At 41.5% G+C, this 22,906-nt stretch overlaps 1 protein-coding gene across 1 annotated transcript in view; it reads left to right on the top strand.

Moving 5' to 3' along the window:
- Positions 1 to 18,951, top strand: part of cnn1b (calponin 1, basic, smooth muscle, b) — a 28,922-nt gene extending 9,971 nt beyond the window's left edge. Inside the window, exons 2-7 of the mRNA XM_084329920.1 lie at positions 5,688 to 5,809; positions 9,091 to 9,157; positions 11,587 to 11,724; positions 13,299 to 13,415; positions 14,978 to 15,124; positions 16,842 to 18,951. Of these exons, the coding sequence (XP_084186046.1) occupies positions 5,688 to 5,809; positions 9,091 to 9,157; positions 11,587 to 11,724; positions 13,299 to 13,415; positions 14,978 to 15,124; positions 16,842 to 17,117 (867 nt within the window). The 3' untranslated portion in view covers positions 17,118 to 18,951. The remainder of the gene's footprint in view (positions 1 to 5,687; positions 5,810 to 9,090; positions 9,158 to 11,586; positions 11,725 to 13,298; positions 13,416 to 14,977; positions 15,125 to 16,841) is intronic.
- Positions 18,952 to 22,906: the final 3,955 nt, after the last annotated feature.

Raw genomic sequence — 22,906 nt, 5'->3', positions numbered from 1 at the left:
AGAGAGAGAGAGAGAGAGAGAGAGAGAGAGAGAGAGAGGCAAAGCTAGAGAGACAGAAAGAGAGAGAGAGGCAGAGAGAGAGGGAGAGGCAAAGCTAGAGAGACAGAAAGAGGGAGAGAGAGAGGCAAAGCTAGAGAGACATAAAGAGGGAGAGAGAGAGGCAGAGCTAGAGCGAGAGCGAGCGGGAGAGACTTTGACTTTTGATGTTCTTTATTAAAACATGTCAACTAAAAACAGTCAGTAGAGACACAAAAAACTCACGGCATCTTCATAAAAACAACACACACACCCACACACTCACCCGCACACACACACACCCACACACACACGCACACGCACACACATACACACACACGCACACACACCCCAAAAACTCCTTCAGCACATAAAACCCACTTGACCTTCAAATGCATATGTTCAGCCCCTCCTCCCCCACAGTACACATTGCATTCCCCAATCCCCAAGCATTCACGAACGCATCAACATTATGTCTCAGTGAGAAATACATGAACTCTAATCTAAGGCGTGCAGAAATCATACCCCTCAACATAGGCACCGATTCCGTAGGACCAACGCCCTTGATCCTATTCCTACGGGTCAGCCAAATGGCTAACTTAGCCTGCCCGTAAACAAAGTTCAGTAAAACGCTCACAACCTTGTTACTTAATGAATATGTTTGGCCAAGGATGAAACTCTCCACACAGAACATCACCCCCAGCTTCACACACAACCCTTTTAGGAACCCCAACACCTTATTAATCCTTTGACACTCTAGGAAAACATGGGTTACAGTCTCAGATACTCCGCAAAAGCGGGAGAGAGAGAGAGAGAGAGGCAAAGCTAGAGAGACATAAAGAGGGAGAGAGAGAGAGAGGCAAAGCTAGAGACAGAAAGAGAGGGAGAGAGGCAAAGCTAGAGAGACAGTGTGGTAACCTTGACTTCATAATTTCATAATTTCATAATCAAATTGTTAGAATAACCCTGAAAACAGAAAATATCTGTAGTGAGGCATTACATAGACTCTCAGAGCACATTTTGGAGAAAACCTGCAGGCCAAGCCCATAGAGTTGTTTACACAGTTGTACAAGAGCCATTCCAATCCCCCAAGAACCAAACACCTTCTAGACATGTGACAATAATAGATTACCATTTTAGGAATGCCAAAGCTGGTTCCTTTCATAGAATAATACAAAGTGTCAGTTTGGTAGATGGGATTTGGTGCTGGCTCTTGTGGACTGAATAGTATTAACCTAAGACGCACTGAATATACTGGGTTAATATTATATCAACACAAACACTATTAAGGCAGAAGACACCAGACCTCATCATGTTGAAAATCACCAGGCGACACCTCTCATGACGACATTGTTTACTCAGTCACACACCACAGAAAAACGGTGACTACAGCAGTAAAGACAGTTGTCTAACCAAGATTAGAGGTCACAGGAAACATAATTGCATTATATTAGTTTAGAAATGAAAAACAATGTTGGAATAATAAAACAAGAGTATAGTAACCTATTAGAAAAGTAACTTACAGAAGAACCAAATAGAAGGAATGTTAACATGAGTGATTCATTCAAAGGAGGCCACAGTCCAACCCCCCCTCTGGCCAAAAAGGAGGGGGCTACCCATGGCTGTTACAGACACATACGACCAGGAGACACCAAATGAGGACTGCCTGTGTTTAGATACTGGTGATTGGTGGAACTAGGTTAAGAAAAGTGAGGTCATGAAATCTATAAGTATAAAACAGTGGGTTTTGGTGAGGAAGGCCAGGCCAGCTCAGGACACCCGCCACACACCGTTACACAGGGGGTCTGAGTCTGCGTCCTCCATCACCCACCACCGACCATGGTTTCTACTTTGTCCCTATGTGAGTAAACTGTATATGGAATAAATGTGATAAGATGCCTATCTTAGGCCCAGGTTTCATCATGTGGTGACAGAGAGTACTATGGTCTTATTTCATTAACATAACATGACTAATATTTATGTACAATACTGTCTTTGATGTGAAAAGCCAACGAGGGCTATTGTGATTTAACCTCATCAAATCCTTTTGTACAAATCATGTATTATGTTTGAAGTGTCCTGTATGTAACCAATGCATTATTCCAATCTCGGCCCACGCTGCAATTAAATGAATATTGGACCATAGCTTTTGGTTGTCTGGCTGTACACACTTATTCTCTACTGGCTAAATTTGGGAGCTCAGATGAGGACCATGTTTTCTATCACACTGTGATCTTTCCCTTCCTCTAGTTAACAACCTCACTACTGTGCTGTAATTAATGGATATTCATGTTGTGAATATACAACAACAGAAAGAGGGAGAGTGAGAGAGAGAGAGAGAGAGAGAGAGAGAGAGAGAGAGAGAGAGAGAGAGAGAGAGAGAGGCAAAGCTAGAGAGACAGGAAGAGGGAGAGAGAGAGTTTCTGCATGCAGGAATGTCCCCGGGCCTTTTTCAATTTCATGTTTCTCTGTTGCTCTTACCCTCTTCATCTCAACTGGAGTTAGTTTTTGTTCCACAGTCTGGCTCTCAGAGAGCAGCAGGCAGGAATGTCAGACCTTATGAGGAGAGAGAATGAAAATGATGTGACGGAAGAAACCAATGTTATTCTAGTTGACTGAAAGTGGTATTAAGATGACTTAACTACCCTTACAATAAAGTGTCCTGGTAGTTTGATGGTAGTTTTAGTTTCACCACAGTAACGGCCTAGTGTATGAATAATGTACCGTGCTAAAAGGCATGTCACCGACGTCACCGTGGTACCAATTCTGTACTTGGATAATTACATACTATAATCTCATTTAAACCATGATATGATGGTAATGTCGTACTTTTTTTTGGGAAATACCATGATACTTTTTCGTAAGGGGAGGCATGGGGGGGGGGGGAGACACACACACACACAAACAAACAAACAATATTTTAGTGATCTGATATAGGAAGACACTGCCTGATTATTGATTATTGATTATTTAAACAAGTGGTTCTCAAACTCCTTTTCTGGGGGCCAATATTTTCAGAATAAATTGTCTTACACAACCCAAAACGGATTTGTCTGAATAACTTTTGGGCTAATCGAACAAGGTTGAATAAACAAAAGAAAGCGTTTTATTCACAATTTTTCAGTCGACTTCAAAGGGCTTTGGCTTCATAATGATACTTCCAGTCCGTCATACTGATGCTGCACCACAGCAGTACCATGACATCATCACCCCAGACATCTGTAGGCAGACGACAGCTGACTGCAATCAGACAACACGTGATTACACTTAAATGACAACCGGAGCCAACGAGCGTTTCGGGTAGGAGACGCGCGTGCGGTGATGCGCATCATGAGAACACTGTGAATGTAAGATGAGATATTCCTTTATTGATCCCCTTGGGGAAATTCAGGCGTCATAGCAGCATGGGGGAGGGGGGAGGGGAGGTACAGATATGGGCAGGGTAATAGTAGAGGACATAAATATAGGCAATAAAACTATAGTAAAGATAAAAAAAAAAATATGTAGTTGATTTTGAAGCCGCTCTGACTGTATCGTTCTGGCTCCTCTGTTGCTCCTGTTTGGTTTTAGAATGCCAGGTTTTCTTCTTCTCTGCTCGTACACTGATTGACCCAGTGGAAAACTCAAGAAGCTGTAATAATAACAAGCCAGGACGGCATCGACAGCCGGGGAGACGATGCGGTCATAACATAACTCACTGCTCTGCTCTGGCGAAGGGTATTAATCACAGCCATTCATAGTTCTAGAACAGTTTGATGTGTATGTCCTTCTCACCAGTGGAGGTTAAACCAACCTAAACTCAGTTTAAACACCTTTTTACTAACATTCAGGGATATAGTGGAGGTTAAACCAACCTAAACTCAGTTTAAACACCTTTTTATTACCATTCAGGGATATAGTGGAGGTTAAACCAACCTAAACTCAGTTTAAACACCTTTTTATTACCATTCAGGGATGTAGTGGAGGTTAAACCAACCTAAACTCAGTTTAAACACCTTTTTATTAACATTCATGGATACATCACTGCTCCACTACATCACTGCTCCACTACATCACTGCTCCACTACATCACTGCTCCTACATCACTGCTCCTACATCACTGCTCCACTACATCACTGCTCCTACATCACTGCTCCTACATCACTGCTCCTACATCACTGCTCCACTACATCACTGCTCCACTACATCACTGCTCCACTACATCACTGCTCCACTACATCACTGCTCCACTACATCACTGCTCCTACATCACTGCTCCACTACATCACTGCTCCTACATCACTGCTCCTACATCACTGCTCCACTACATCACTGCTCCACTACATCACTGCTCCTACATCACTGCTCCACTACATCACTGCTCCTACATCACTGCTCCTACATCACTGCTCCACTACATCACTGCTCCACTACATCACTGCTCCTACATCACTGCTCCTACATCACTGCTCCACTACATCACTGCTCCACTACATCACTGCTCCTACATCACTGCTCCACTACATCACTGCTCCTACATCACTGCTCCTACATCACTGCTCCACTACATCACTGCTCCTACATCACTGCTCCTACATCACTGCTCCACTACATCACTGCTCCACTACATCACTGCTCCTACATCACTGCTCCTACATCACTGCTCCTACATCACTGCTCCTACATCACTGCTCCACTACATCACTGCTCCTACATCACTGCTCCACTACATCACTGCTCCTACATCACTGCTCCTACATCACTGCTCCACTACATCACTGCTCCTCACATACCTCCGCTGCTTCTCTGTGAGACTCAGGCTCAGCTTCTTCCCCCAGGCCATCAGAACATTGAACACTGATACACACACAAGCACACATGAACACACACACACCACACATCTGCACTCTCTCACACACAAACACACCACAGGTCACTTTAATCACACGAGAAGAGGTCACTTTAAAGGAAAGGAAAAAGGTCACTTTAAAGGAAAAAAACAAAACATAACTGGATGTTTTTTTTTTATAGTATAGTTAGTTAGGATAGCATAGTGACATAGGGCAGAACTGTATATTGTATAGAAAGTGTACATAGGACTCATTGCCTTTTGTATTTTATCTCTATTTGTATCATGTGACATGTCTATTTTATTTAATTTCTATTCTATTTTATTATTTTATTCTATTATTATTCGTATTTTTCTTTTTTTTTTGCACAATCGAACCAGGCATGGCCACCTTCATTTCACTATATGTCTTGTGAATGTGTATGTGATGATTAACCTCTTGAATCTGGCAGGAGCTACATGTTTATCATTCACCAGCTGCATACATTCCCTTCACAGAGTGTGAACACATTATACACTGGTCTGAGATCAGTGGTCTTTCCTTGGTCACATTCGTTGAGATGTATAACCACCCTGCGGCGTGAGGAGCGGGACACGTGGTAATGCTACGTCATTTGAGGTGGTGTTGACAAGCGCTCGCGGAGGGCGGATTATTAGAAACTTAAGTTGGGCTTTTTGACAGAAGTTGAGCGCAGAAAAGTGTCTTTGTTCGATCATAACTCGCAGTGAATGTGGCACAAGACTGGAAATCAAATCCAGACAGACTCCAACGTGTATGTTTCACCCCAGACATCCTGTTTCTCACGTCTGACCTTTGCCCCCCCCCCCCCCCCCCCTCCCTCAGTTGGCAGGGAAGTATGACCCCCAGAAGGAGGAGGAGCTAAGGCTGTGGATCGAGGACGTGACAGGCAAGACGATTGGGGACAACTTCAATGAGAGTCTGAAGGACGGTGTCCTGCTGTGCGAGTGAGTATAGGAGACGTTAAAGGAACATACCGACATCATGGGAAACGCTCTTACCGCCTTCTGCAGAGTCCGACAAGAAGATAGATACCAATCTCCTCTCTGTGCGTTCAGTAGAAAGCTTTCCGGCTGCAAATTAGCCTAGCTTAGCACAAATTAATGGAAGCAGATACGGACCACTAGCCTAGCTTAAAACTCTGGGAGAGGTGCGTTTGGCCAACAGCTAGACTAGTGGTCCGTATCTGGAGCCGGAAATAGGTATATCTTGTCTGACTCTGGAGAAGACGGTAAGAGTCTGGCTGTAGTACTGTGTTGTCCACAGGTAGGTAGGTTACTGCAAGGGACGATACGATATACAAAAACACAAATAACAGTTGTTAATATGTTATTGTATCATGTTGGGAACTCGATTTGTGGTGGGTCTGTCCGATATTGTGGTGGAACTATCCTTGATAATTTTAGGATGCATGACTTGTTAACATGTAAAAACTAAACTAAAACACCACATATAAATCTATCCGCATGTATGGAAAGCTCTGGCAGAACAGTAGGAACAGAGGGTCTGTTTCTTTTATATACATTTTTCAGTTTCCATAATATTATAGATTATTGATTGTAAATGATTGTATCAGGTATGTTGAGAGTGGAAAGGTATTTACCAATGCATTACTCCCCTAATGTTTAAAAAAAAATAAGGTAAACCCTTAACACATTGACGGCCACGGGTATTAGACGGCCCCACTCTATATCAGCATATCATAATACGGTTTCATTGTGCGTGAGGCTGTTTGTAGAGCTAAATCTATACTTTATATTATTGCTATCTGTCCATTCTCATTGTCAATTGACAATATAAACCGTCCCTTCAAAATGGCTTAAGGCGAGACACTGCAGGTGAATAGTCAAATATACTTTTTTTGTTGATTTTGAGATTTTGTTATATTTTGCTTCCTAAACATGTCTTCTATGAAAGTAGTGACAATAAAACGTCAATAACACACATTTAGTTGTTTATTTTACATCATTTTGCCTTATTGCATCCATAAATGTGCACATATTTAATGGTGAAGTGCCTCATTTGCATATATAAACATACATTTCAGAAAACTTGCAATATATTTTTTCTTAGTTTATATGTACATAACAAATTGGGAAAGTTTCATAGTGATATCTATTCAAATATTTTTTGCCTATTAGGGGGTACTACACTGTACTTCACTGTTTGTAGCCTGTGTGTAGTTCTGTTCAGTTCAATAACATCATTATTATTATTATTCAGTTATCAGGCATGTGTTTAGGTTGTCTATTACTAATGGTTTGATTAGGTATTGTGTTTGTAAATATCTGTTTAAAAAAAAAAGTATGGCATTTTACAATACAGAACTTTGAAGGCGTTTTCCCAAAAATGAGTTTTAAGAGTTTTTCCTCATACTCTGAGCCAGAAATCTCCACTTCAGTAGCACTCACATACACCAAACGTTCCAGTTCTATTCATATCTATGTTCTGAAGGTATTTACAGAAGGGTTTGTTGATATCGCATTCATACCCTGATTTATATCACATTTTATTCCTAAAAACATGGCGAAATATGGAATTTTACCATAAAAATGGACTGAATGGAGTATTTTCTGATTTATGGAGTGATAAAAAGAGATATCCAAAATCCCCTCTGTAATAACCTTTGGCTCTAATATGTCAACAAAATGAAACTATAATTTTGAAAATGGCTTTATCCAATGTTCAGATTTCTGTCCTGGAATTATATGCAAATTAGTGCATATTTAAGTAGATTATGCCTCATTTGCATATTTAAACATACAATTTCAGAAAACTTGTAATACAAAAAGGTCTTGTCTTAATATAAGTAATCAACTGGGGAAGTTTCATTGTGATATCTATTAGTTAATTTTTTTACCCTATTCACCTGCAGTGTCTCCCCTTAAAGAAATAATTTTTTCATCAATACGTTCCCATTTTAAAGCGTCTTGAATATAAGCGTTATATGGGATTGGTCTGGTATATTTCCTGCAAAACGAGATACAGGCTGCTAAGCTAATAACGTTAAATCGAATGGCGTTTCGGCCCTACAGAAGCTAGAGCTAAAAATAAAAATGCATATGATCTATATCATGTTCCACCATGAATGCATGAAAGGGTGGGGGGCGGGGGACGTCGTTTCTGATTATTGATTACCAATAACAGCGTTAGCCTCAGTAGCCACATTCGCTGATCGCCTGGTTGGGTATGATAACAAGGCCTGATCAGCGTGTAATTTACGTGAAAAAGATCTTACCTGTGGCCGGTTGGACTGCAAAAAGGATTTCCCAGTTATCGATCGCCATCTGGTAGATCCATATGTCCATTGGCTGATGCTATATTCCTTTACTGCACACTGAATTCAGCTCCCAAAACGTATTCCATGCTACATGCTACACGCATAGATTCAGCCTAACAGGAAAGTCCATTCAAGATCCAAAAAAATAAAACACCGTTCTGCCACAGGGAACACTGCATTATCGAGACAGCGCCCCTATGAGGATCTGGCCGGTAATGCACTTTTCCGAATTCCAAGAGTAGGGTAAATCTGCAGTGCCGCTCGGTGACATTGAGTAGGTTATTAAAATGGAATAAAAGCCAAAACAACCTGGCCCTCAACCGTTGGATCCGAAACACGGACATGTCCGTGGTTGGCCGGGAATGTGTTAAAGTAATAATCTTGAAAATGTTCATATAAATAAATGTCTATTTTGCCACTCTATCGCCAACTGATAAAACACAATAGTGATTCTACCTGTAACCAGTTCATGAATGTTCTTACATTGGCTGTTCTTGGCTTTTCTAAATGAATGAATGAAAACTTTATTTAACAGATTGCAAAATGGGTACAATACAGTACGGCTCAATACACACAATTGTTAAGGGGATGCAGACCAGAGAAAGACTTTCGTCTTGTTTACATCAGGGTCCCCCATTTTCAATTCATAGTGATATATATGGTAAACACTGGTGTGGTAAAATCATCCAGCACACAGGAAGTGTTGTGGTTTACATCACCTGCAGTTTGTTTGGAATTAATATAATAATATAATATAAGACTAACTCAGTAGATTTTCAAGATGGAAAGCAAGTCAATACAGTGCAAAACAGCAATGACCACTTATCACCAATAGATGTCGCCAAAATAAACATAACATTAGGATTTGAAGGATTGCCACTGTTTTGTGTACTGTTGTACATAATACGTATTTTTGCGTATTAACCCGTGTACATATTCTCCCTCTAGACTCATCAACACGCTCCAGCCAGGGTCTGTGCGGAAGGTCAGCAGTTCCACTCAGAACTGGCACCAGGTAAGTCAACCAGCAACCGTTGGTTTACACTGCTTGTTTTTACTACCTGTACCTCCCCTCCCCCTCCCCCATGCTGCTATGATGCCTGAATTTCCCCAAGGGGATCAATAAAGGAATATCTTATCTTATCTTATCTTATCTTATCTTATCTTATCTTATCTTATCTTATCTTAGGTAAGTCAACCAGCAACCGCACCTCGTCTCAAGTTTTCAGGTTTCAAGTGTATTGCGCCAGTTGTAGATATAAAATACATTCGATTAGATTCAAATGTATTGTCATTATACAGCACAAGTACAGTACAAGGGAAAAAGGTTTGGCATCCAACCAGAGTGCAAATGTAACAGTAAAGTGTAATTAACAATATACAATGTGCAAGTAGTTAAACTGGATATAAAATATATAAATGAGTATTACTGAGTAATAGTGCTAATCAGATGTATGTACAGTGTTATAGTATTATGTACAGTGATACAGGTATAAAGAGGTAGTAAGTCATACTGGCCAGCGGTATAACTAGTAAGAGTAGGTAAGGGAAATGTACAGATATAGATATAGTATATACAGGTATGTAAAAATGATTATATGCAGGTATAAACAGATTATTGTACATGCTATCATACAGGGTTATATGCAGCTGTATGAATAGGTATATAGAAATGATTATATGCAGGCATATTCAGACAGATATGGATATATATATATATGGTAAATGTAAATATATATACGGTATACAGCATTATTGTACATGCTATCATACAGGGTTATATGCTGGTGTATAAATAGGTATATAGAAAGGATTATATGCAGGTATATTCAGACATATATGTATATATATACTGTAAATATAAATATATATGGTATATACATCATTATTGTACATGCTATCATACAGAGTTGATAGCAGAGATACTATGGGATTTGGAGAACCAGTGAGAACAGCATTTGAAAAACACCCTATCTGCAATAGTCAGGAATCATTTAGTAGAGCATGTGTAACCAGACTCTCCCTTGGCATGGACACCACAGTGTGTATTTACATTCAACGCTGAAGGAAGAGTGGGACGTGCTCCAGTCTCCAGTCAATTTTTTGAATATTTTTGAGTTCTTGAAGATTTAATAGTATATTTACAGAAGCCAGAGCTGGAGCTCAACGCTTCAGCATGCAGAGCCTTTGTCAAGGGAATGTTTGTTTCACACCTGATTCCTTTGAACTGGATCACAGGAAGTGACTCTGGAGGCCCTCTAGAGGCTGAATGATAGTTGACATCATAGTGGTTATATTAAAGAAAATACGTCAGTCAGAACAAAACAAAAGTTAAAGGAAACTATCACTTAGGATGCCCTTTTTGTATAGAAATTTTTTTCTTTCAATGAGGTAAACCGTTGTTTCGGTTTTTTTGAGGACCATTACCATATGAAGGAGTAAACACGCCAAGACCATTATTAATTGAATGCGCATGAAGCATCTTTACCCTCACTGTGTTTACATTCCACACAGCAGCTCATCAAGCCAGCAGGGCCGGGTCAGTGTGACGTCTAGCTCTCCTTTGTACAGGAGTTTTTAAAAAGCCAACAGAACTTTTTAAGGGAGTGTCGAGGCTCTTTATAACAATCCTCTCTCTGTGGTATCAACATAGCTGCTAATGAATGTGACCACGTGTGACCACTAGTGCCTTGTCTCCATTAGCTATGTTCAGCCTGGCTGGGGCTAGCCACAATCTAGCATGGTATGGTATGGTTGGGTTTGTGTCTCCATTAGCTATGTTCAGCCATGGTCTAGCATGGTATGGTATGGCTGGGTTTGTGTCTCCATTGTGTTTCTTGTAAACTCTAGCAGCCAGGTTGTGACAGGTGGCTGTCTCAGCCAGGTCAATGGAGAGGCTCACTGTGTGCCAGACAACTCTGGCTAGTGGAGATGAGGCATAAGTAGAACTGCGTCTTTGTGTGTGTATAGAAGAACAGGACAGATAGAAGACCCTCCCCTCCTTTGAAGAACGACCAGGACTTCCAAGATGATGCACACAAAACAAATCTTTACTCTGAGATGCTATTATAGATATATGGACAGTGGCAATATGACATGTTAAAATATGTCAATATGCAACCTTTGTTGCAGGGGGATATAATACTATGTATGAACACAAACATGTTCCTAACTGAAGAACCATATCACTCTGTTTTTAAATGTTTTGGACAGCCCATGTATTTGCAGTTGTAAAGTCAATCCAAATCACTTGAGTGTGAATGTGATATAACTGTCTTTAATTATGAATTAACTCAGCACTCTAACTTACCATCACCGTTAGATAAGAATGTTTGAAAACCTAAGACAGTTATATGGTTCTTCGTCTGAGGTACTTATACTTTAATATATTATATACTGTATACAGTATATATTTGTTTACACTGTATCTGCTTTATTCCTCAGCTGGAGAACATTAGTAATTTCGTCCGTGCGATCACAGAATACGGTCTGAAGCCACACGACATCTTCGAGGCCAATGACCTGTTTGAGAATGCCAACTACACACAGGTCCAGAGCACTCTCATCACCCTGGCTGGAATGGTGAGGAGGAGGGTGATGGCTAGAAGGTATCCGCATTACGTTGACCTGACATCATAGTTAGCTGACTGCTGACAACAGTGGCAGTTTTTTTCTTTTTATGAAACTATAAAAAAAATATATTATAATAATAATACTAATAAATTGTTTGCAAGAAGAGCATACAATGGTCAAAGAGGTGTGTTGAAAATTGATAATACATCATCAGACCTAGTAATCTTAGCTACATTTGTTCAAATCTGACACTGACGCTAGCTACGTTAGCAGTTAGCAGGACGCAGTTTTATGAAATCATATTTCACTGCTGTCGGGTGAAAACCTCCTTCCTCCAATTTTGCAGATTTTTTCGTTTTTACTTGAATTGAAAGTTGACATGGTTCTCTGTGTTGTGACTGAATTTCATGACCCAAAGGACCTTGAAACCCATTAGAAAAAACTAAAACAATGTGGACCTTCATAAATACACGGCTGTCGAACTGAAAACAACTAGGATTGTCTTGATTCCTGAAAGGTTGACCCTTATGGAGACACACGGTTTTCACCCAACAGCAGCGACTAGTTTATTTCATTAAATCTTATTATGGAGAAGACCTGTTTTATTGAACCATTCACGTTCTTTCTTGCCATGAATACAATCAACAGATGAGTCCACAGACCGATGTGCTTCAGACAACACACACCACAGAGAGCTAGCGCTATGCTACATCTGCTTCAGACAACACACACCAGAGAGCTAGCTATGCTACATCTGCTTCAGACAACACACACCAGAGCGCTAGCTATGCTACATCTGCTTCAGACAACACACACCAGAGAGCTAGCTATGCTACATCTGCTTCAGACAACACACACCAGAGAGCTAGCGCTATGCTACATCTGCTTCAGACAACACACACCACAGAGAGCTAGCGCTATGCTACATCTGCTTCAGACAACACACACCAGAGAGCTAGCTATGCTACATCTGCTTCAGACAACACACACCAGAGAGCTAGCTATGCTACATCTGCTTCAGACAACACACACCAGAGAGCTAGCTATGCTACATCTGCTTCAGACAACACACACCAGAGAGCTAGCTATGCTACATCTGCTTCAGACAACACACACCAGAGCGCTAGCTATGCTACATCTGCTTCAGACAACACACACCAGAGCGCTAGCTATGCTACATCTGCTTCAGACAACACACACCAGAGCGCTAGCTATGCTACATCTGCTTTAAAACACACACCAACTCTTGTGAGAGAGGTGTCAGTTCTATGAAAAGCGGATACCTTTTAGCCAGGCTCCATTTGTCTTTGTCATCTACTGTACACTGTCATGATGATAAACGTTACTACAATGTAGTACAATATAACATTATAGTCCATGGTCCAAAATGCAGTACAATATACTGTATAAAATATAAAAGTAGTAAAATGCAGTACAATATACTGTATAAAAGTAGTAAAATGCAGTACAATATACTTTATAACAGTATTGATAATACAGTAAAAATAAATCGCTGTTGGTTTATTAGCATTGACATGATCATCTTTCTGTCTCTGTGTCTCTGTGCTCTGCTGTCTCTTCAGGCTAAGTCCAAAGGGTTCCACTCTAAGTATGACCTTGGAGTGAAGTACGCCGAGAAACAGCTGCGCCACTTTGCTCCTGAGAAGCTGAAAGAGGGACGGAACATCATCGGCCTGCAGGTCAGAACGGTGGAACTGGTCAAACACGCAATGTACTGATCTACACATCCCAGGGCAGTCCTCAAGTTTACTGATCTACACGTCCCGGGGCAGTCCTCAAGTTTACTGATCTACACGTCCCGGGGCAGTCCTCAAGTTTACTGATCTACACGTCCCGGGGCAGTCCTCTCCTCAAGTTAAAACATTAAACATTATGCTAATACCAGTAGCCATACCATACCACACCAAGGCCACCTAATCATCCCTCCCCTTAATTTGCTGATATCAGTCCTTGTGTCCTGAGCTTGTCAGCCATTGTGTATGTATGATGTGTGCCTGGTATCATTTTATGGCAGCCATTGAGCCCACATAGCCCAAGATTGGATGCTACACATTGGTGGTGGAAGAGGCCATTTCTGTTCTACGTTGTAAATAGCTTTGAGTGTCTAGACAATTGCTATATGAATGCAATGACTCAATAGAATATAATAGAATACCTTTATTTATATCACTGTGGTACACATGTGCCATCAGTGAATAGAATATGGATGTCATCAGTGAATAGAATATGGATGTCATCAGTGAATAGATTATGGATGTCATCAGTGAATAGAATATGGATGTCATCAGTGAATAGAATATGGATGTCACCAGTGAATAGAATATGGATGTCACCAGTGAATAGAATATGGATGTCACCAGTGAATAGAATATGGATGTCACCAGTGAATAGATTATGGATGTCACCAGTGAATAGATTATGGATGTCATCAGTGAATACATTATGCTCAGAGATGATGGGGAAGATCTCTGCTCCTGCTGACGTAGGTTAGAATATTTTGTCTCCTCTTAGAGTCCTCTACCTTCTATCCCTCTCACAACCTACTGTCCAGCTAACATGAAACAGTTATAATCATAATGCAATTGATATTTGACTTTTAGCATTTAGCTGAAGAGCACTAAATATGGCCAAAATAATTTATCAATATAAAATAACAAGGACACACAGTGATATCCCGGGGCAGAGTGGCTAACTGTGAGTGAGTGAGTGAGTGAGTGAGTGAGTGAGTGAGTGAGTGAGTGAGTGAGTGAGTGAGTGAGTGAGTGAGTGAGTGAGTGAGTGAGTGAGTGAGTGAGTGAGTGAGTGAGTGAGTGAGTGAGTGAGTGAGTGAGTGAGTGAGCGAGTGAGTGAGTGCTGTTTTATGAGGTGCTTTCAAATAGATTAAAGCTACAGGAGGTAGTTCCTCTCTACACAGTAGGCCTACAGCCACTACATTCCCTACCGCAACATCAGAGGCCACTCCTTCTTCCTCATTTGAGATTCAGTGGTGGTTGGAACACTGAACTTTACACATTACTTTGCCAATTCGTGGAAAGAGTGATGGGAATCAGTAACCTGAGCCTCATTACAGAATAAATCGGAGGCCACTAGGTGGCAGTATACATGTGAGAACAGTCCATTTCCCCTTCACGTAGAAGCAGAATGATCTGACTCAAATAGCGTCTTGACTTCATAAATGCACACTATGCATCTGTATGAGGTGCTCTGCCTGTAAGAACACTCTTCTGCTCTCTGATTCTAGATGGGCACCAACAAGCTCGCCAGCCAGAAGGGCATGACGTCCTACGGCACGCGGCGCCATCTGTATGACGCCAAGTTAGAAATGGACAACCCCCTGGACCAGTCCACCATCAGCCTGCAGATGGGCACCAACAAGGGCGCCAACCAGGTGATCACAGCCTTTGACCTTTAAAGGGAAAATCCACCTATAATACTGTACTTTTTAATCTGTGTGAAGATGAACAAGTATACTCTCCTCAAGGCACTACCACTGAAAATGTTTTATTTTTGTTTTACTCCTAGGACACTATGACAGTACCCATGGTGATTTAACTCCTAGGACACAATGATAGTAACCATGGTGATTTAACTCCTAGGACACTATGACAGTAACCATGGTGATTTAACTCCTAGGACACAATGATAGTATCCATGGTGATTTAACTCCTAGGACACTATGATAGTACCCAAAGTCAGCCACTAATTCACTGTTAATTGACCGACTCCAAAAGTCTCCTTGATGACATGGGAGATTTGAGTCTTGATGCTCTTGATTTCTAGCTCAAAGAGACACCTGTCTGTTTTCAGATGTTGACTTAACGTCTTTCATTCCACCATTGGAATATCACAATGTGAATTCAGTTTTAGGGTGGAATTTTTCATTTAAACTGTAGGCATTTAGCCGACACTGATTGATTTATGACAACTGCAGACGGTAGAACAAGCAATGCATCAAACATTCCTTGCACGGAAAAATAGAATCAATTCAGCTTATTTTCAATTCAGTCAACCTAATGAGATGATCAATCTTTGTACCACAATGGGCTGTGGAATAATTACCTACGTTTGAAACAAATGTTTCTCCTCGGAAATCACCAAAGAACCCCATAGTTACCCGAAATGTTAAAGGAACACGCCAACATTCTGGGAAAAGTGCTTACCGTCTTCTCCAGAGACAAGAAGATAGATAGTGATTTCCCCTTGTGTTCAGTAGGGATGGGTACCGAATTAGGTACTTTTAAAGGTACCTATCGAATCACGTCGGTACTACAGAGTACCGATTCACGTGAGATCCGTCGGTGCCACATTTCGGTACTGGGGGGGAAAAAACTTTTTTTACTTTCTTTTTTTTTTGATGACGTCAATGTTTAATTTACCACGAAACGAAACGTATGAAGTGTGCCGCACGTTCACACGCACAATATACCCTTACCTAGGATTTGGCTTGATTCAACAACAAAGCAGTCGGGGCAATGGCAAGCCGAAAACGGTCGAAAGTGTGGTTATTTGAAGTTTGGATATTTTTTTTCACGACTGAGGTAGGTAGGTAGATAAAAGATTTTGAGACTAAAGTACCGAAAAAAGGTACCGTTGGGTACCGGTATCGATTCACAGGTACCGGTGTCGGTATCAGTTCAAATGTGAAAGGTACCAAACCCTAGTGTTCAGTAGAAAGCTATCCGGCTGCAGGCTAGCCTAGCTTAGCACAAACGAATGGAAGTGGATACGGACCAGCTAGCCTAGCTGTTGGCCACAAACCCCTCTCCCGGAGTTGTAATCTATAGGCTAGTGGTCCGTATTCCATTAATTTACCATTTGTGCTAACTAAGCTAGGCTAGCTTGCAGCCGGATAGCTTCCTACTGAACACACAGAGGAAGTCGGTATCTAGTATCTTCTTGTCTGACTCTGGAGAACACTGGTAAGCGCATTTCCCACAATGTCTGCATGTTCCGTTAAGTCTGAAGTCAGCTCACATTACTAACCGTCACACGCCTCTCTCTCTCTCTCTCTCTCCCTCTCTCCCTCTCCCTCTCCCTCTCTCCCTCTCCCTCTCCCTCTCCCTCTCTCCCTCTCCCTCTCCCTCTCCCTCTCTCTCCCCCGTCAGTCTGGCATGACGGCCCCGGGCACCAGGAGACATATCTTTGACAAGAAGCTGGACCTGGAGAACTGCGACTCCACCATCGTGTCCCTGCAGATGGGCACCAACAAGGTGGCCTCCCAGCAGGGCATGACCACCTACGGCCTGCCGCGGCAGGTCTACGACAACAAGTACTGCACCAACCCCACGGAGGACGTCTACGGCAACGGGGACGAGGCGGCGGAGGCCTCGGAGGTGGTGGAGGAGGAGTTTGACGGCTACAACCACTACTCTGACGAGTAGAGAGAGAGAGAGAGAGAGAGAGAAGAAGTGACACACGGACAGACTCACGACCCCTCCCCCCTTTCACTTCTGTTGACCTATCCCAAGCTCCGCTCTCTCTCTCTTCTCTTCTCTTTTGACTCGCGGAAAGTAGCCGCTGCGATTGGAGGGTCAGGAAAAGAGAGGCGGAGCTTGGGATAGTTCAATTGAAACGACAACCACAGACAGCCACAGCTGTTTTTCGTAAAAAACCCAACAAGACTAGCCGGACTGTTATTTAACGTTGACGTCAACATCATCATCATCATCGTCGTCTTCATCACCATCGTTGTCGTCATCGTCTTCACTCCCCGGCTGTTCCCAAACCATTTTGGACCTTATCTTTTTTTGTTTTACTCCGAGGGATTTACCGTTTGTCTTTCCATTTAGCTAAAGAGAAGTGTGTTTACATTGACCTCATGACCTTATGTCATAGTTTTCATTTAGTGGCCAAATCCACCCCCCTCCCAAACCAGCAGACATTTGAGTGGATTTCTTTTTCCTGATGAATTTTATGAATCGGTACTAAATATAGCCAAAGAAAACCATCGTCTCGTAACTTGATGTCAGTTTCTATTTATAGATTTCTTAGTTTTTTTTTGCTTTTTTTACTTTACAACTTTTATACGGTGTAATTGGAGCAGTTTCCTGCCTTTTTTATACCAACCCCCCCCCCCCCCCCCCCCCCTGCTGTTTGACCTTTTAACCCCTCTTTTTTTGGAACCAGAGTTCACGTCCACACTGGGACACACGTACACCGGGCTCTAGGATCCCACGCCTCTGGATGACGCGGCGACTCCCCGAAGGAGGACACGGAACGTGTAGCTTTTAAGCAGACTTTGCCTTTGGTTTGTGTGCACCTGCCGCTGGCATGTCATCATCCATAGATCACTCTCGCACACACGCCTGCCAACTTGCCACTTTACAGGACTGGGATAGATGAGTTACGTGCAGCAAACCCCTTCCCTTTCCCCCCCAGTAAGTTGATTTATTTTCACAAGCTGAAGGAAGTCAGGCTTTGGTACAACACCTTAATCAAGTGAAAGAACAACATCTTATGAAATTCCGTCATATTCTTTTGGAAATCGCAGTTCACTTCGGGTCGCCGCCGGTATTCCTGACTCTGCCGACGTCTGCCCGTCTAGCGTGGCTGTTTTTGATTTCATGTTCTCGTCATTTTGGAGACGCGCTCTTATTCGCCTCGGCTTTAATATGTTGTTGCTCTTTTTGCACTTTACCCACAATGCCTAGCATCACTGTGCGTGCAGAAAAATGGCTTTTAGAATGGTAATATGGAGACCCAGCTGGTCCCTGAGAATTGCTTATGATTTTGGACCGTGGCTAATACGCAGATGAAATGACTGTTTGTGTTGATATCTTCTGTATCATGTGATACTGTTGGCCCACCGCATGTCTTGAATGTAATGATATTGTATAAGGTGATTATGACTGTTGCCGGCTGTAATGTTATTAATTTTCACCTGATGAGATGGTAATGACGATGATTATATTATTCCTACAAAGGCTTTCAAACACAAAATTCTGACTCCAGTGACCCGTGTCTTGCATCACATCAAGTAGTGAAATGACAAAAGAGCTTCCTGGTCACATATTCACAAAGCCAAAGGTCACGTCTCTGTGACCTTATTCAAACAGACTGAAGCTGACTCTAGATCAGTGACCAGGAACACTTTGTCTTCATGACCTTATATAACCGTATTCAGAAAAGTACCTCTCATTTTGTCCAGAAGTGAAATGTTAACCGTATATTTCATTGGACTATCATGACCAGACAATAAAGTTCTTACTACCTACAGCTAACTCACTGTTCGTTCAAATGTATGTGTTTGTGGTGAAACAAAGAGGGGTCTTTGGGAGTTTTCAGACGGTCACCAGCTAAATATAGTCTTTCATTTCAATAATATTCTATTCACTAGAAGTTAGCACAATGTATAACAACTATTTGTTATACTATACTATTCTATACTATGTACTATAACTAAACCCGCGGTTTATTACATACCAATTTGGGGTGTTCCTTGACATGAAAAGGTTCGAGAACCAATGAGGTTCATGTTCCAACTGCTAATTAACGTTCACTTACAAAGGCCATGATGGCCGTTGTTGTGCAGGCTATAGACCACCGCAACACTTCCGGTATTTTTAGCTCATGGGAGCGCGTGAATGAATGTTGATTAGAGCCTTGATTAGAGCCAAGGGGTCAAGGCTCTAATCAACATTCATTAATTTTACCCCCTTCCCCTCATAGATATACTCCCCCTCACGAGCTCCATGTAGGAAGTGCAGTGGTCTATCGTGACCAACTCTTGCGTTATAGTGCCACCTAGTGGTTCAACACAGTCACAGTTGTGAGCGGAAATATTTTACCTGTGCAGGGTTTTCAATCACACAAAAAGGCCGGGCGATAAACTGAAACTTTACCGATGCAAAGATATTATTAATCGTATTGACATAATCTTGCCCACGTCGCTATGTCAGGTGCATTCCTCCAGGTGCTTTTAACTCAACTGATCACACAGCAGCCAATCACGTTGAACGCATTTGTGTGCTGGTGTTGAAAAACACTTTTTTTTTTAATTTATCATAAACAAGATAGATGTGACACTGACAGTATAACGCCATATACTGTCATATCGCCCTGTGCTCGCTCAAATAAAAAACATGAACACCAAATAAATGTTCCATTAAAGGTCAAGGCATGAATAGGTCTCTAAGGTGCATTGATTCATTCCCATGTGATATTAAGAAAAATTATTTAGCATACTGTATTGGCTCGGTTTTCCACTCACAGTACAAAATACCTAATTTTCTTTTGTACTGTTCAGACTATATACATGGTTCTACTATGAATCTTTTCCCCTCTATATGCGTTTTCACAAAATATGACATGTGCAACACATTAAAAATCGTTGTTTTTATTTTTATATGCACAAGTTGTATAACGCACAAAACGTTTTCAGCCATCCGGCCTTCATCAGTGTGCACATAAAAATAAAAACAACGCTTTTCCTCGAGTGCGGTCCCTACTCCATTTTTTGTAACTTAATTAATGTTGGACTACGCACCTGTCTGAGCGCAGTGGTTACCCTTTTTCTACTTAAAACAACACATTAAAAACACATACAAAAGAAAATTAGGTCTCGTCTCAGTTTTTTACTGTCACCCCCATATACCAAAATCAAAACAAGTATACTGTAAATTGTGAAATACACCGATTTTAATTTGTTGAGTGTATTCTCATACAAAATACATTGTGATTAAAAAAAAACTAAAACAAAACACCAGTAACATAAAAAAAAAATACCCAAGGGGACACTCGTAAAAAATATATATAACTACTAGAACAAAGAAACATGGCCGTCGGATAAACTAAGGAAACATCAGCCAACAAAACGTACAGTACGTTTTAGACAGGGTTGAAAACTAAAAATATTCAATACAAAATTAAATTAAAATAAAAAAGGGGCCCCTGGAATAATTATGTCATAATGCCCAAGCTTATCTCTACAGCAATGCTGGGGTAACAAACGTTTAAACGTTAACACCAAGTCAGTCACTGTGTACATTCCAGCAGGTAAACACTGATAATATAATTACCAGGTCGGTGATGATGAAATGAAAATCCTTCAGTCAAGAACTGAGATGTAAAATGGGGAATGTTCTCTGGCCTGCATAGCAAACTCCCGTCCCCCAGTCAGATATAATACGCATGGGTTTGAGCTCGATGGGCCAACAGGGAGGGCTGGGATCAATCCATTTTTAATTCAATAATGTATAAACTGGAACTACAATACACTCGCAATTTCTTTATATATAAAAAGAAAAAAAACTTTTTACAGAAAATTCCAGATTGAAAGTTAATGTAATCAACCTATAGTGCTCCACAAGCCACACGGCAACAAAACTCAGCATTCTCAGTGGATTAAAAGCCTTGACTGTTTCTTAAAGGGGCACTTCACCAAAAGAAAAAACAATGCAGATTTATTTAGCACATAATCTCACACACACACAAGTTTTGCACACATTAATTTAGTTAGACAATTATTGAGTGTAAATTAATTTAACATGGCCACCTGTGATGTCATCAGGGACATTGAATGCTTGTATTGTCAATTACAGCTCCATGAAATTATGTAGAAGAAAATAATAGCAATACCCTTATAGGGACTGCTAATTTATAATTAAATTGAGCTTTAATTAACACAACACAAGGATTCAATGTCCGTGATGACATCACTGGTGGCCGTATTCACTCATTTACTCTCAATAACTGTCAAACTAATGACAGTGAATGACGTGTAGTTGGATGTGTGCGAGATTGTGTGCAAAATAATCCAGCATTGTTTTTGGGGGAAAGTACCCCCCTTTTTTTTTTTTTAATCCACTTTTTCTCTTATTTTCTATATTTTCTCCCATCCCAATTTCGTATCATCCAATTCAACCCTCCCCTGTCACGAACGCTGTTTCATGCCTCCCACAAGCCGGCTGCAATGTGGACTAAGTCATACATAGCACAAGTCCCCTCCGGTACTTGAGGTAACAGCAGTCGCATCTTTTCACCTGCGCAGCTCGATCTCTCAGTGGCGAGGAGTAACGCGTGGGAGGCTCACGCTGCCCCCGACACTTCCTGATTCTACTGCGCAGGCGCACCAACCGACCTGTAGGAGTCGCTGTCCACAACGCCCGATCCCCACCCATCAGTTTCCCACCCCCTAATACGGCCAATGTGTATTAGTATGAACGACCAGCTAAACTGAAAGCAATGTGGAGTGCTGGGCTGGAACAGGCGAGCCCAGCGTCTCCGCATTCGTGGCGAGCGCCTTGCCCACTACGCCACGTAGCCGCCCCAGGGGAAAGTACCCCTTTAAGGTTTTGCTACAAGATGCCAAATCAAGCTATCCAGGTAATTGGAAGGTCCAGCCAACTGGCTAGCACTGCCATCAGCCTCTCTTTATGCACGTTGGCAGCATAACAAAGTTATCAATTCTTATTTTACAATCTTTTGACAGTGGAAACAAACAAATAATATGTAAAGAGTTACAATAGCTAACATCATCACAGGTTAACAAAAAAAACACAAAATAGATCAGGGTCCCATTGCTAGTCTAGAGATTCTGGTCAAGTGTGGCAAATGCTGACTTGATAATATAGTGGCCGACTTCCAAGACCTTCATATGGAAATAGGTCTTGAAAGGTTTGGGAATTGCAGTCGGGGGGGGGGGGGGGGGGGGGGGAGTATCCAAAAATAGTGCCGTTCAGTCTTGATACACATATAAATACATATTTGATGTAATTATGGACCCAATGTCGTTGGACATGGCTGTGGTATTTATTTAAGCAACAGAACACAAGGGGGAGTGTGTTTTAATAGATGACATCACAGAGGACGCCACAGCCAGAGATCCTGCAGCTGTGATCTGATTTACAAACGCATATCGAGTGTTCTATTGCTTTTATACACGTTTTCCAATACACATCTGATTTGATATTGTGAATAAAAGCCTGAGATGTCAAGTTTTGATGAATATATAATATATATGTATATCTGCGTTCTTGCTAAGCAACTCCTAGCCATGTTATTATAGCTAGGGTTGGGCATCGAGAACCAAGTGGTACCGGTTCTAACGCGGTCGATACGACCCGGACTCAAATCATGCGTGGCACCGGAATGAGCACCGAATTTGTGAGGATCCATGTACTTATACTGTAAGCAGTGAGGATCATGTACTTATACTGTAAGCAGTGAGGAT

Source organism: Notolepis coatsorum (genome assembly GCF_963971535.1).
Source record: "Notolepis coatsorum genome assembly, chromosome: 14".
In the NCBI taxonomy this organism is placed as follows: Eukaryota; Metazoa; Chordata; class Actinopteri; order Aulopiformes; family Paralepididae; genus Notolepis; species Notolepis coatsorum.
The sequence above is the reverse complement of the archived record's forward strand: the minus strand, read 5'-3'. Positions and strand labels throughout refer to the sequence as shown.